The following is a 16,295-nucleotide window of genomic DNA, read 5'->3' as shown; positions in this document are numbered from 1 at the left end:
ATTTAAACCTTCATTCTATTTGCTTTCTGTCAGCATGATATTGGTACTGTCTGGGAAATAACTGCCTGATGTTTTACCAGTATCTGTTCATTTGGTAATAGGATTGGAGGTATGAAATACAGTGGTCCTGGCATGGTTGTAATGGCTTATTTATTATTTTTTCATCAAAATAGGCCATTATAGGAGGAGCTGCAATTCTCAACTTTGAGAGTTCTTGTCAACAGAAACTAAGAACAAACAAAGCTGTGTTTTCCCAGTAGAAGAGCTGGATATGTTTTTAACAAATGTTTGTTAGAGAGGATGTTGTTACTTCTTGGTGTGTTTTTTCCTCCAAGTGGTACAATAGCAGACAGATCTAATGCTCTTTGGGGCTGAGAGTAGGATGGCTCTGCACAGCCATCTTGATGAACAGGTCGCTTCTAGGTTGTTATGAGTGATTGGAAGCTGATACTTTAATAGTTTTAACTTTGGGGGCATAACACCCTGTCCTGGTTTAACTCCAGTCAGCAACTAAGTCCCACACAGCCACTCACTGACCCATGGGGTGGGGGAGAGGATCAGAAAAGGGGAAAACTTGTGGGCTGAGGTAAAGGCAGTTTAACAGGTAAAGCAAGAGCTGCACACACAAGCAGAGCAAAATAAGGAATTAATTCACCACTTCCCAAGGGCAAGCAGGTGTTCAGCCATCCCCAGGAAAGCTGAGCTCCATCACCATAATGTTTACTTGGGAAGACAAACATCATCCTTTTGAATGTCCCCCCTTCCTCCTTATTCCCACAGCTTTATATGCTGAGCCACCTCTCCGGGAAGCTGTCCCCGCTGCCCTGGGCTGTCTGTGTGTTTTTCTGGCAGCCTTTGGCACTGAGTAATTGGTGGAAAGGCATTTTGCACATTTGGACCCTTCCTGCCTTCCTAGCTGCCCAGCAAGCAGGATCTGGGAAGGGAATTGATGTTATTGGATCGTGCCCCTTATTTCTGACATGCAGACATGAGGTGCAGCCATCCCATGGCAGCTGTGTCTGCCATGAGTGATCCCAAACCCGAGGATGTGGTGGGTGTTCTGGAATTACACAGCTGCTGCTCTTCATCTTTCTCTGACGTGTTTCTTGTTTGTACCTTGGCTGCTCTGAGAGCAGGGTGACCTTGGGAGGTTGACAGCTACCAGAGCTTCTCTGTCTAGTGTGGAAATTGTTACAGGTTGCATCTTCTGAAAAGGTGGAATTTATGTGCAGGCAGCTGCAGATGGATGAAATGCCAGGGAGCTGCCGTGGGACCTGTGTTACTCCCAAGTTTTAAGCTGCTGGAGGTTGCTTGAGCAATTAAAGTTGCATCCTCATTTAGACTGTACCCACTTGTGCTGTCCTGCTTACCAGTCCATCCTCATCAGCACCCAGCCCTGCAATGTGCTGTCTGACAAGCTCCTTAACCCTTGTGTGATGACAGATTTGGAGGGGGCAGTGAGGTGGGGAGAGGATTGATTTCTTTTCTACCACTGCAGTAAATGTAAGTTGGAGGAAAAGTAGTAGCTGTGGCTGACTCTGCCTCTGGAGAACTAGTAGTTAACATTGACAAATTAGATGAGTGAATTATATGCCTTGTTTAATTTGAGTTGTGCTCAGCTAAACTGATTGATTGTCCCTGTGTTTGCAAGAATGTGAGAACTAAAACTGAAGTGTGTCATCTTTTTACTGGCATCTTGTCTAAGCTGAGCATCTTGCTTAGACTTCAGAAAAGTTTTCGGTAACATCATGAACGTCAGTGTTGTGGAAGAAATGCCTTTTAAAAGTGAAATTTAACTATCTGCTGAAGTCTTTGCTAAATAGCTGATTAAATTACAGTGAGTTTCTGCGTAATGAGAATGCATTAATTCTGCTCTTTGTTCTAAGCAAACTTGGAGGCTTTGAGGTAGCAAAATAGGCAAATGTTTGCTATCAAGTCAGCAATCTATTTCCCAAGGCATAGTTAACTTGTTCTGATTCTTTTTTATTATCAGTAGGAGTCTGGCTGAGTGTTTTACCCCACAGTGCCCCAGTGCTTTCATGTCTCCCAGTGCTCATTCTCTGGAACTGTGCTCTTCTGATCACAGATCACAAATTGCCTGAACACGTTTGCTGGTGGTATAACCAGTTGAGAATTGTGTCCCTTAGATGAACTGTGGCTTTCTTGAACTGAACCACCACAGGCAGTTGTTGTTTGCCACCATCACCTGTCACTGGCTCAGTCCCTCTCTCACACTGGGGAACTGTTAGCAGGAAAGTGGAGCTGGCAGGGAGTGGTGTTTAGGTCTGGAGTAAATGTTTCTCCTGTGGGAAATGTCATGGGCTTCCCACAGTGAAATTCTTCCCATGCTCTTGCAGTGGGCTTTGTGGAGTTTTGGGTTTTCTTGTCCCTGTTCTTGTGAAACAAAGGGAATGTGCTCATAGTTCATTGGCGCAAAGTGGAACAGGGTGGTTTAAATGGCCTTCCAGAACAGTATTGGACACTGAAACATTTACATATTTCTTTCCATGGCTTGGAGGAGGGAACAGAGACTTGCACCTGAATCACCAGGTGGTGACTTCCTGAAATTGTGCTATTACATTTAGCTCTGACTAAGCCCAAATAAAGCCAAGCTTTTATTGCTGAATTCTTTTCTGTGTGATGGGTAGGCTGAGTACTACAGATTGAAAGGTAGGGGGGAAACTGAGTTTAAACCTTACCAAATCACCTTGTTACAGGCTCACACATTAGAAGAGTCGCTGAATGAACAATTACAAGATAAAATATGCTCTATGTAAAAGTATATAAATGGATTAAAGCAAAGCAAAATCCACCTTGCATTTTAAAGGAGATCTATGTTAAGAAAATGGAAAGCTTTGTTTGAAGCTTTAGAAATTTCCGTCACCAGTTCATGCCTCTTATTAGCAGAATTCTGGCATTTGTGTGATAAGATGAAGGCTGTAGAATGCAATTTTAATTTGAGAGGAATGAGCTTTTCATTATTTCCTGCTTTGAAACATAGGGTTAATGAGCATATAGCAAGGCTCTGTAGTTTAGTGCCACTACTACGGTTCATCCAATTTAGAGAGAAAAAAAGAAATAAAAGGGAAGTGGAATTAGCACAAGAAAATCATACAGATGTGCGAATGACAGCTTCTGAATGCTTAGTGTGAAATTTCCCTTCAAGGTTCATGCACATCCTCAAGGGATGGAGCATTTTGAAATGATTAGCTCTTCACATAGTAAAGCCTTTTTCCTTGCAGTCATGGCAACAACTCAGGAGCTCTTCCCTCTTTTCCCATCTCCCGCACCTTGGCAACAGGAGTGCTGCAGGTTTTCATCTCCTCCTGTTTGGCTCTTCGCTGCCCAGTAGAGATTCTGAGTTAAGGTAACTTTTACAAATGTAATGAACCATTGTAACTAATGAGAAAGGACAGCTGCAGACTGGGAAATCAGATAGGGACCTGTCTTGGTTGGTCCCACCCTTCAGGTCTCGGGATGCAGCAGGAGAGATGAATTTTACCTGGCATGGATTCACCCTTGCTGGCAAAATGGAAACTGAAATTGGCTTGAATAAAATCTGCATTTATCCTAGGAGTTTGTAGTAAGCACTCAGGGCTCTTTTCTGTTTTGCTTTGGTTTTCTAAATTGTATATTCCTTTCTTCAGTGTTCTCTGAGTATAATGATTTCACAGTCTCCTGTCACTGCTATTTTTGCAGGGTCATTCTTTGTAGCAATCTCTCATTAACTCTGAAATTTGTCTGGGCATAGTAACTGGTAGAGTGCTGGTGTTTCCACACTACTAAGTGTGTTAGCTATATGGAGACTTAAACCTACTTAGAAAACCATTGGGCTGTGGCCCCATTAAATATGTATATCTGTGAGCCAAGCAAAGCATTTGTGGCATCTTCTGGGATAAGTACTCTTCTGGATTCCTGTCTCAAAGCATTTATTAAAATTTTACTGCTTGTCTTGGGTGTGAATTTTCAGCAGTTGAAAGACAGTTATCTGGCATCTACAAAATAAATAGGGAGCACAGTTGGAGCAGGTGACTCATTTTTGGTATAAATAAAATTTTTCTTGTTACTATTTGTCATTTGGAAAGAGAAGTGTCTTTAGCTGAAGGACATCACAGAGACACTGCAGTCACTTACATGGTCCCAACTTGACCTAAGAAAAGGATGATTTCTCAAGGCTCTCCTAGCACACTCTTTGGTCAGAAAAACCTTCCACAATTTTTAAATTTTTCTTTTTAGGATTGTCACTGCATCATTCTGAGAAGATATTGCAGTAGATTTAAAACCATGTTTTCTCTCGGTGGATTTCAGATCAAGTCAACATAGTTGCATTTTTCCCTAGACTTCCTTACTTATAGGTCTAAATCATAGTCAGTAGAATAAAATAATTTAAGTAATTTCCTACTTAATGTAAACAGGATAAAGAGGGAAAAATTAGCTGTTGCTGTTGAGGCCACTTTAAGACAAAACCAGCCAGAACTAAAAAGAGAGCCTGGAGCACACAGTCAGTGGTGAGAGAACAAGACACCAGCGTTACCTCCTGCATTTGCAGGTGCCTTGACCATCCCCTCCTCCTTCAGAAATGGTGTGAGGCAATTGCTGTGCAGGAAGTTTCTGCAGAAGGAGACAGCTTTGCATTCAGAGAATGGGAGTCTGACATCTGCCACAAGATCTTATATCAAATAACAAAGTGAGGTTTGTTTATGTGTATTTATATGTCATCAGTCTTTGTAGCTGGAACAAAGACTTCAAAGATTGGCCTTGTTTGTGTGGTCAGTGCAGAACACAACTTCATTACTGAGGATCTGCACCTTCCCCATCAACCTTGAGCCTTTTGAGCCTTTTTCTCCTGCTTTGGACAGGATGCTGCTTTAAAAAATCCCTGAAATGTGCTTGGCAGTGTGAGATTTGGCAAGAACATTAACTGCTTTGAATAAATCAGATAATCTGAGCCAGATATTCTAGATTTACTGCATGACTGAAAGTGGGGTTTATTACTGATTGAATGCAAACCTTCTTATTTGTGTCTACTAAAAAGCACTATAAAAGGTAGTGGTAATGTTGCTAAGGAACTGTTTACCTACCAAATGTATCTCTGTGATGCATGAGGTGACCATGGGAACCAATTTGGTGGCAATTATTTAAAGAAAACCTTGCAGTGAAATGACTATTGCATGTATACTAAATATTTCTGAAGTTGCGTTTAAAAAGCTTATTTCTGGAAAAAGGTATAATAGCTAAAAATCCATTTAGAGAGAAGGGTCAGCACAGGTCCTGCATAAAAAATACATTACTAGAGCCAGTTTTTTTGATATATTTTACAAATTGATATATTTGTATAATTTGATATATTTTTTTGTATATTTTACAAATTGTGTTTTGAAAATAAATAGGAAATCTGTTTTGGGTTATCAGCTTTGTGCAAATTTAGATTATTTAGTGTCCATTCCTAGGGGACTCAGTCTTTTGCCTGGTTTCATTTTTTGTGAAAAATTAATTACAGATTCCTGTATTCCCCCTTGAGAACTTATTAACTATGTCTCTCTCTCCAAAGAGGGCTTGGCTCTCATGACATAAAGTGCCTTGGGCTAAAAGCTGCTGATTCCATTTCTGATTCATAAAGGAATTTTAAACTTATTTTTATCCTTACTGACATTTTCCACAAGTTATAACTAATAGCAAAATGCTAGGATCAATGCTGTTATGATATTGTCTTATAAAGGAAACCTGTGCTCCGCAAGTGATTCCTCAGAGGAATCTAGAATCTAGAAAGATTAAGTACTAAGATTATTTTAAAGCATACATGTTGAATTCAAAGGAAAAAAAATAATCACATTTACTATAAACATTGAAACTGTAGGAGAACCTCCTGTTGCTTGATATAATTTTATGGAATATAGTTATTTATGAGTTGCCCTCAGGATGCCACCAAAGTACATGTCTTGGTGACATTATACCATAAAGCCGTTATGGTACCATCACCATTTAACTCAGTAATGAATTCTGTAGGAAATCTGAAATAATGGCTGGTGTAAGATTAGAATTTGCTCATTTTTTCACTTGCGGCCCAGCTGACAACTGTCGTCTGGCGAGAGTAATTAAGAAGGAATCAATATAGAGAATTTATTATTACAGGTAAAGTTTGTTTGGAAAATTAAGAGACATTTCAGTGTAAATAAAGAGGGGTGAGAATGGTAGTGTTTCAGGTGAGAAAATACAGAAAACTGAAGCTCTGTAAGGTTCTGGATGAATACTTGTATGGACTGGTTTTTCAAGAGATAGAGATTATTTCATCCTTAAATTATTATAATCAGGCTGGCCTTGGTGTTTTTTTGCTTTTAAGTCACTTCAGGTTGCATGGCTCAGTCTCTGTCTCTCAGCAGCTCCCAGACCAAGAGTGATGTCACAGCAGTGCAAAGTGAATTGGTGCCTTTCACAAAGACAGGTCTCGGGTGTGCTCACCTACAGCCCCTGCAGCTCATGCTGGGATTTACTTGCCACCACATCCAGCAATAAGGATATTTTTAAGGCCTGTAAAAACTCAGTTAGTTGTATTCTTTTGTAAAACTGAAATAGATTTATGCACATAATCCACAGTGGAGTTGGAAAACATGTCCAAGTATAGAAAACAGGCTGTTTCTGTACTTGTGTTTGTATGTCTGAAGGCATTGTAGTATTGCAGAGAAGATAATCCATACAATTACAGTGGAAGGATGATTAGGTGGAAAGTAAAGTTTTTCAGAATGTACTGTTTGAATATCATGGCTCATAAATTCACTAAGTGACTTTAATTTGCATTGTAAAAGTGAATTAGAAGTTGGCAATATATTTGGCATCTTTTTCTTGTATTTAGAGCTTTGAAAACAATTTGGGGTTGTTTTTATTTTTCCTGTGTTCCATTGACTTGGGTCAGTCCCATTGTTACTTCCAAGTGGTGAAGAGGACCAAATGCTTCTCTCCCAGTTAGCTTCAATGTGCTCACTTTGAAATAGCGGAGCAGAGAGGTCAGGTTCTTTCTTTGGTAAATTACCATTTTTCAGTGCTAGGAACCCCCTTTGGAACAGGATTGTGATGCACTGATGGAACTCAGTTACTTGCAAGTCTTTGAGCTTACCTGTGTTCACCATCAAGATGTCAGCTGGGAATTCCTGTTATCTGAGCTAATGTTCAGCACTTCTTAGTGCTAATTGGAAGGTCTGGGTTTAATTTATTTAACACAGTGTGTTTCTCTCCAGTGTACCTTAAAAGAAGGTATATTAGAGACTTTTTCCTGTAGACAGAGCCTCTGTCCTCTTCGAGTCCTGCATGTTTGTTCCTTTGTAAGGCACAAGGGAGAAGTAACCACTGCAATGATTGTTTAAAGGTTGTGCTTAAGTAAAACTTCCTGTTGTCTTTCAGACACCCCGAACATGTGAAAACTTCATCAAGCTGTGCAAGAAGAACTATTACGATGGAACAATTTTTCACCGATCAATTCGGAATTTTGTGGTGAGTATTAAAAAATTCCTGTGTAATGCACAATATATGATATACTCAAAATATCCCATATATTTAACTTATCTTAGGTTTAGGTGATTCCATGCATGACAACTTGCAATAGAAGTATATTAAATATACCATCAGAATGAGGGTTGTCCTTACCTATGCCATGTGTATTTATGGGTGTTACTAACAATTGTCTGACTAACATTGTCACTCAGAACATCACTGCATTCAGCACTGCATTTGCTGCCATTTCAGACAAAGCCTTGAAGAGTCATTGCCTTGGCTCTTGTTATCTTCCCCAAGATGTGAGTGGGTGGTTAATGAACAGAAGGAGAGAGAAGGAAGTGCTAATTTGGATAAGTAATACTGTGGCCCGTTGAAATCCCATTCAGATGAAACTTTAGCAAGCATCTGAATTTCTGTTTCAGGTTGTGTTACTTGGATATTATCAGGTTATCCTTTCCTAGTGTGCTCCAGTACTGAGTACCCAGGCTTTCTTGTAAAGGAGTTAAAGAGCACCTTGTGTTCCTGAACTATGTCCTTGGTAGTCAAAGATCTTTATTTACAGAGTTACAGTCCAGGCAGCTTAGGATATTGTAGCTGCCCTGTAACTTCCTTTCAGAAGAATGAACAACCTGATCCTGAGGGCAGAGCACATCTCACAAGGAACATCACTGGATGTTACATTCTGTCCTGTCATCCTACAAAAAGCTTTTTTTCTTTTGACAGCACTGTGTATCTCAGTTCATAGTTAAGCTCACAACTACAGTTGTACTTGTGTGCTATTACTTTGAAACTGATTGTGTCGCGCTCCTTCCACTGGCATTAAAGGAGAGACTATTTTTGTATCTCCTGCATGTACAGTAATTAATACACTGTTTTGTTACTCAAAGACTAGTTTCACATGAGGATTTTTCCTGCTGGAGGTAGTGAGTGGGATACAGATTCAGATACAAAAAATATTCCATATTCCCCTTTTTCTTGCCTTCCCATCATGTGGAGGGTTGGTAGCAAAATGTAAAGCAGTGCATCATCAGTTAAAAAGCAGGTTCTGACTCAGCACATAATAAAAAGGATGATCTGGTTAACCCATAAAAGACCTATTATTTTTATGAAACTGCCATTCTGCTTATGGATAAGCAATGTCAGGGATGACAGCCAGCTGATAGTAAGATCCAAATAAGAGGTAATGGTTTCCTTGTTGCTGACTTGTCAACATGACACAATATAGAAGACAGAAAATTGGGCACCATTGGCTTTTATGGCTTGTATTTAATGTCTTTCACATAGATGCATATGTAACACTGATTTAATTTTAATTCTGCAGATCCAGGGAGGTGATCCGACTGGAACAGGAACAGGTAAGGTTGAGTTTGAATCAAGTAAGTTGTTCTCACTTCATGGACTGTGTTGTTACATTTACTTCCAGACAATTTAAAATTAAAATTCTCTAAATGATGGTAAGTGGGACATTGTGTTTACTTTAAAACAGAGGTTTCCTTGATATATTTTTATGAGCATGTTGACTATGTTCAAAATTTCATCCAATATATTCTCAGTCTAAAGCTTAGGTACTCTTCCATGCAGAATTCTTGTGTTTTTTGTTTCCTTTTTCCTTCAGAAAATAAATAAATGAAAATTATAATGATTTTTACAGCTGGTCTTCCAGGGCAAAGAGTAAAGGAAGAAACACATTCATGCAAAGTTGCTTTCAAATTCAGTGTTAATGAAATACTTGAGACCTGCCTTAGAATTGCTGATTGGCCAGACACCATCTGTTCTCCCAGCTAGTTGCCTTGTAATGCCCAAGCTGCTCTTTTTCTGACTTCTGGGGATCGCTGCTACAAAATTCATCCTCCTCTTCTTTCTCTCTTGGTGGAGATCTGGGATCAGTCATAGCAGGAATGGTCAGGAGGCAGAGCAGCTGAAGGGTGTCACAGCATTGCCCACCACAGGAGATAGGTCATGAAATACCTCTGGTCACTGCTGTAAATTTGCTCATTTTCCTCATGCATCTTTTATCTGTCCACTTGTGTCTGTCACCAGCATCCCCAGCTCCTCCCCTGCTTAAATACTTTAGCTCTATTTACTGTGTTAATTATGGTAGTGTGAGTTGCCTACTTTTCTTGTAGTGTATGTGATAATCAACAATTGCAGGATTTGAGACTAGTTAAAGGTTCAGTGTTTTGATGGCAAAAACCCATTAACAAGAATTGTTACCATCTATGCTTGGACTGTCAAATGTGATTTGATTTTTTTATATGGAAAGTTTTGGTTCAAATCCCAAAAGACATAATTAGGAACATCTTTTGAAATGAGAAATTAAAGAGGTGTCAGGAGACGGGAGAGATTTAATAGGTTGACTCAAACACCTCTCACCCTTGCAGGGTGGAGTTCAGATCCTGCTGTGGAATGAAAATTAACTTGCTGGTGTCATCCCTGCTTCTATTTGTGCAAATGCAGAAGTGCTGTAAGACAGCAGAGTTAACAGAGGCAGAGGACTGGCATCACTGCTGCACTGAGGGGCAACGCTCAGCTCCACTGCCTTTGCCAGTAGGAAGTGAAATGCTAATAAGCACATAGGATGAAAACCCTCCTACATATATTCTTTCACTTATAAAAAGGAGTCTAATGACCTCTAGTATTTTCCATCTTGTTTTCCTCCTTGTCATTCTTAATTAAAGATGAGTATATCGCAGGCGAGATGTCTCGCAAACATCTGTCAGGACTATTAAAGTTCTAATGAAATGAACAGTGTGCACTCAAATAGACATGAGTCTTGCAGATTTTTAGAGACTGGCTGCAATTATTGTAGAGTCCAAACGGTGCAAATGTCTTCTTTGCACCTGAATGGCTTTTATATTTTTAAGACAGTTGAATTTTATATGTCTTTACCTAATCGCTTACTGAATATGATAATATCACAAGGAAATCTAAATGGGGAGCCTGGTGGGCTGTAGATTGCTCGTGAACTGTCATGCCTTTGTGTTTAATACTTCAGTGAAGCTGCTTAGACAGTTCACAGAGTGCAAGTAGTCTGTCAGGATTTGTTCCTGACTACTGGATAGATCCAGGGCACTTGACTGTGAGGCAGAAATTCCACCTGTGTGTCCAGAGCTGTAAGAAGGTGGCCAGACCTGAGGCTTGATGTTCCCTTGGCAGCAGGGCAGCCAGAGGAGGGTTCAGCTCAGCAGCCCTGCTCTGGCAGGGCAGATGGACTGATGCTCTCCTGGGCTCCCATGCTGTAAAAATGTTGGTCCATTCATTTGTGCATTATTCATGTGATCACAGGCATTCACTTTAGGAAAGCTTTGGAGTAAAGCACTGGGATTCAGTACTCTGTACCATTTTTGCCTGTGGCCTGTTTGTTATTTGCAGGATAAATTCCCTTTATTTATGTCTTCTGCTGGAAGGGATTTTAGTATTTTTTTGACTCACTGCTTCTTAGAAGGGGGAAAAAAAAGATGCACCTTTGAAAGCTAAAAAAAGTCTGTAAGATTAAATGAGCTTTAGAATAAATAACTTGACTTCTGTAGTATCAGAGAAGCATATGAGATCAAAACAGGGCTTTCTTCCCAGATATTTCAATTGGCAGTAGGGAGGACTATTTGGAGGTTACCCTTTAAATGTCAATATTATAAACTGTTTCTATTAGAGCTTTTTGTAGGAATACTTCAGAACAAAAAGAGCATGCTTTGTTTCCTCATTCACACAGAACCTTCTGCTTAAACTGATGATTTCTAGCTAAGAGATTTGGCCTTTTTCTTTGTTTTTTGGAAAAAAAAAACCTTTTCTAAACTGATACATGGAAGATGCATTAAGCCTCTATATATTCTTCCTCTATTTATTTAATTATTCCTGTTCATCAGGAACTTGAACAGACTTATTCAGATATTTTCCCACCACTTGATTTCTGTCATCTGACATTCATCCCATGTGTCAGGGTGTCAGGTTTATGGTTGCAGCCCCCAGATGCTTAGATGATCACCCACTCCATTGCTAACTAAGCCCAGGACTGTTCATCTTCTGGGTGGATTTGGGCACAATTAATACAACATGACAGAAGGTGACTTGTCATACATACACAGACTGTAGCTGTGCTTTGGCTCACCCAGATTAAGTGTGCTTGTGTTTTGGAAACAGCTCACAGAGGTAAATGCCAAGCTGGTTGTCACTGACCATCCTCTCCCAAGGCTGCTCCAGCTGAACTGTTCTCTCTGGAAGCACCCTGAGATTTGCTTTGTTGTTTGTTATTCAGCTCCCCTGTATGTCCTTCTTGAGTCTCTTCTGGACTGTCGTAAAAGCAAATGTGACCCAGCAGACACGTGAAGGACAGCTAATTCTGGTACTCAGCAGTTAGCCTTGGAATGGAGAAGGCTGGAAATTAGCATTGTGGCATCTGGGAGTTGAGATACCACCCTGAGAAAAGAGTGAGGAACCTTAGCACAGCTGTCAGACCTGCACTGCCAGGGCAGTCAGATACACAGTGCTGCAGGGATGACACTGATTTGGAGGACCAGACTCATTTTCCTAGAGCCTTCACCTTTATGTTTCGTAAGACTGCTGGGAGAAATTTTATTGTGGTGCAGCAGCTTATTTCTTCTCTAACAAAATAACCACCCATAGAGGCAGTATTCAGAGCAATAAGCTGAGTCATGGTCATTCTTTGTAATGATTAATTATTTGAAAATGAATTTTAGATTTGTGATGTATCTCTTTTCCTGCTGTTCATAACAAGTAAGTGGTTGAACACTGTGAGTAATTCTAACTCACGGTCGTGCAAGTGGAGCAGCTGCTCTGTATTTTCAGTGTTCCAAATAATAGAAGAAATTTTGCATGTAGAAAAAATAGGTTTAATATCCTAACCCTTTTGTATGAAAAAGGGAAAATATATGCAAAGCATCACATTTTCAAAGCAGCACAGGCTTTTTTCAGCTACTCTTTCTTGCAACCTGTTGGAAGGTCTCATGAATCAGCCTGTGATTTATGAATCCAGGAGGGCACAAAGGAAGCACATTATAGCTGTAAAAGTCCAGGATTAAATACTACTGGTAGATGGGAATTGCATTTTGTTTGGCATCAAGAAGAGCTCCTCTGAAATGTCAATAGCAAAGGACTCTGGACAAACTTGATCAATGCAATGTGATTTCCTAAGATGGCAAGTTCCTTAACTACCAGTTTTAGAGCTCCTTTTCTTGCATGATTGAAGCACAGCAAAAGCAAGAGCAAGACCTTTTTATCTAGAATATTCTCCTTTTGATCTGCAGTCCCTGTGCACATCCACTCTCGGGTTTGTGGGGTACCATGTCCTCTTATCTGAGAGGAGAAAAGCACTTACTGCCTGAGCTAAGGCTTTCATATTTGCAAAATGATTCCAGAATCTCACTTGGAAAGCTCTACAGAAGTGTCAGATGTTATTATGTGCCTCGTTGTTCCAAATGACAAGAAGAAAATTACAGAAAGTAAGCCATCATTTTTGTGAATCAGAACCCTCCTACTTCCTTACCACTGCTTAGCAATTTTTAAGCCAGAAAAAGGAAGGATTTATTTAAAATCACAACTGTCATGAATGATGATTCCCAGCCCACACCTGGCTTTTGGAATGCTACATTTCTGAAGCTTTAGATGCATCTCTCAGCTCCTTGCAAGAAAGTTGCACAAATTCTGTGATTGTACCTCATAAAAACTTTTTACATGCTTTTAGTAGGAACAAAGACTACCAAAGAGTAATCTGGTTTAGTTCAAAAGACAATCTGAAAATGTGGCTTTTTTCTGTGTAGTTGCTGATGTGTGACTGCTTCAGATGTCAGTTTAAATCTGTTCACCTGTTTACTATCAGCACAAAATGCAGATACAAGACTGAATAACTAACCATCCTTCAGTACAAGCTAAATATATCTTTCCACTCTGGATAGCCACAGAAATTATTAATGTTATTTTCTAAGAGCTGTGTGGTCTGTTTCATTTCATCTCTGTGTAAGAAGGAGTTAAACACATCTTTAATTTAAGAGAATTTTTTTTAAAAGGAGAATGCATGGAATTGTCTCCCAGCTTTCTGCAGCTTTGAATCATGTGGATCTGAGTAGGCATGTGATTTTTATTTTACAGAATTGTACAAAATCTCTGAAGGCATTGACACTGTACAGGTGAAGTGCTGTTGAATGGCACTGTATTGCTGTGGCTGATCCCAAGTACATTTCCAGCTTTGTGCCAGTAGGACATTCCCATGTGCAGGCTGTAATTATTCCCAGCACCAATCCAGCCAGTGGCAGTACGTGCTGGAGTCATGGCTGCTGCCATGTGAACTGTTTTTAGCCCAGAAGCCCACAGAATTCTTTTTCAGCACTTTTGTAATAGGATCTCAGGAACATTTACAAGTCCAGTAGGCACACAGCTCCACTTGGGCAGAAGATAAGCTGAGAGGGAGGTGAAGTGACAGGCAGTGCTGCCAGCTGTGAATGCAACACCCAGAGTCAATTCTTGTTTTCCATGGGCTTTGCTTGTAGGCTGGTACATCAGCTCTGGGGTGAGGGCTTTGCATCATTGTGACTCCAAATATAGCCAGCAGAGGTCTGTGTGCACCCTGAGGAGGATTTGGGGAGTGTCAGCAGGAGCCTCCTCTCTTTGTGGCATATACAGGGAGTGTAACATAATAGGCTGGAGCCAGACACTACCATGCTCCCACCTCCTCTGTCTGCATCCGTTCTGCTTTCAGAAAATGTACAACCACACCTCCCAACTGTGTTGAGAATAAACACAGTAAAATCTGCTAGATACTTACAAACACCTCATAATTATTAGCAGGTTTGGAAGCTGAGTGATTTTCCTGAGTTTACATTGAACTCTAATATGGAGAGTAAAAGGTAAGAGTGTAAAATCCCTGTTCCAGCTGAGCATTAGGCACTATGCTGCCATGGCCCTAGACTGATGAGGGATCTGTACTTATCTTCACAGAGAAAGTCATGCTGGGTTTCAGTAATTTAAAAAATGTATAGATGTAACTTGCCGTCTTCTGACTTGTTCTGTCTAGTCCTGCTTCAAGCAGATACTTGAAGCCTGGAACAATTCCAGAGGTTAGCTGGAGTTTGATGAAAAGCACATTCAGGCTATTTTTAATTTAAAGAGAATACTCTGGGGTTTTCCTTGAAAAAGGAAAAAAAGTATTCCCTTTAAATTATTTTTAAACACCAAACCAAAACAACAACAAAACCCCCAAGCTGTGCCTGCTCTGCTGAGTGCCTTTGCAGTGTCTCCTCTGCCCTTTGCCAGTCTGTGCTGCCAGGTCTCCACAGACTCTTCAGTTCTGTCCTTCACAGAACTGTCCTTCACAGAACTGTCTGGCCTTTTAGGCAAATGCTGCACAGGCCATTCCCTGCTCGTGCTTGCAGCTCCCAGGCAGACAGAATTAGCCTTGGAAACAGCTGTATGGCAGACAGAGCAGGGGCTGCAACTATCTGCTAAAATATTAGTGCTTATTTCCAGAGAAGCAGAATGAACCAAACTTAGCTTTCATACATATGAGATTAATTCTGACCTGCAGTGCATGATCCGAAATGAAATCATACAAAAATAAATATTCCAAAGCCTAAAGATCATGGCTCGTTGCTCCTGTCTGCAAGCTCTTGGGTCTGGCTGTTTGCAGTGCCAGAAAGAGAGAGTCTCTCTGTCATTCACAATTTTTCTCTTTCCTTTTGAGTTATTTTTCTGACCAGTGAAGGCTTCAGACTGGATTCCACTGTCTTTCAGCAGCTTGGCTGTAATTCCAGCATCAGCTGGAAGCACATGAAGGGTGTAGCAGGCTCACAGGTTTGGCCACTTGCTGCTGTGTCCCATCTCAACAGACTGTGCTCATGTTCTGTCTCCTCTGAAAACTTCAGAGAGCACAAACTCCTCTAGAGCTGCCTGCAACTGTACCATGTCCCTGTCACCCACCTCTGGAAAATACTGGCATATGGGATCAAGCTGATGTAATTTAGCTGATCTTAAAATATTCAATAGCAAGAGATTGCTGAAGTAACCACTGCTGTACTCCTGATTACAGAAAATCCCCACCAGCTTTGTCCCCTTTTGTCACCTCTTGTCAAACTGCAGAGCAGGCAACACTCAACTCTATTAATAGGTCTTTTGAATATGAATAATTGGGTTTTTTTGTGGGTCAGCTTCTTCCAGAATTTCTCACTTAGTTCCACTTGCAGCTGTCCATATGTGATGCTTTGTTTTCGTGGTATCATCTGAAACTCTTTCCTCATTTAATGCACTCTTGTGATTTTTTTGGGTAAGATTTTCAGTGGGAGCCTGATTCATTTCTTGTTTTTATTTACTGTTTCTGTGTGCAGCCATATCACCAAATTGCTTTCTGTGCTATGTGTGCACATGGCTGTGGAGCACTACAGATCCCTCCCTGACCTGCTGCTTCTCCAGTGATACTTTTGCTCTGGAGGGCTCTTGAGCCAGTTCTGCAGATGGACCAGCCTTGCTGCCTATTTGGATAGTTTTGTTTGTTTTATTTTTAATACTGTCCTAAGGTGAAATATTTTTTCATGGTTTGTCAAACAAGATTATGGATTTGACTGTAAAACTATGGCTCATCTCAGCCTTCATTTTTCTTATTAAGAATGATCCTGGAGGAAAGTGCAAATGAAAATGTCAGATCTGTCATAAATAACGTAAAAATGACAGCCAGGAGGAGACCTCTCACGGACCCTCTCTCTGTCCACAGTCACAGAAATCAGTTTTGGAGGGCTGGGGCTGGGGTTTGTACAGTTTTATCATTCTTTTACCTTCACTGTAAAGTGTTCACATCATCCAGGTAT

General features: G+C 40.5%; 1 protein-coding gene across 1 annotated transcript in view; it reads left to right on the top strand.

The window, feature by feature from the left end:
* PPIL2 (peptidylprolyl isomerase like 2) overlaps positions 1 to 16,295 on the top strand; it is a 68,305-nt gene that overhangs the window by 35,154 nt on the left and 16,856 nt on the right. The window contains exons 13-14 of the mRNA XM_030958637.1: positions 7,396 to 7,485; positions 8,810 to 8,843. Of these exons, the coding sequence (XP_030814497.1) occupies positions 7,396 to 7,485; positions 8,810 to 8,843 (124 nt within the window). The remainder of the gene's footprint in view (positions 1 to 7,395; positions 7,486 to 8,809; positions 8,844 to 16,295) is intronic.

This window comes from Camarhynchus parvulus, chromosome 15 (assembly GCF_901933205.1).
Source record: "Camarhynchus parvulus chromosome 15, STF_HiC, whole genome shotgun sequence".
In the NCBI taxonomy this organism is placed as follows: Eukaryota; Metazoa; Chordata; class Aves; order Passeriformes; family Thraupidae; genus Camarhynchus; species Camarhynchus parvulus.
The sequence above is the reverse complement of the archived record's forward strand: the minus strand, read 5'-3'. Positions and strand labels throughout refer to the sequence as shown.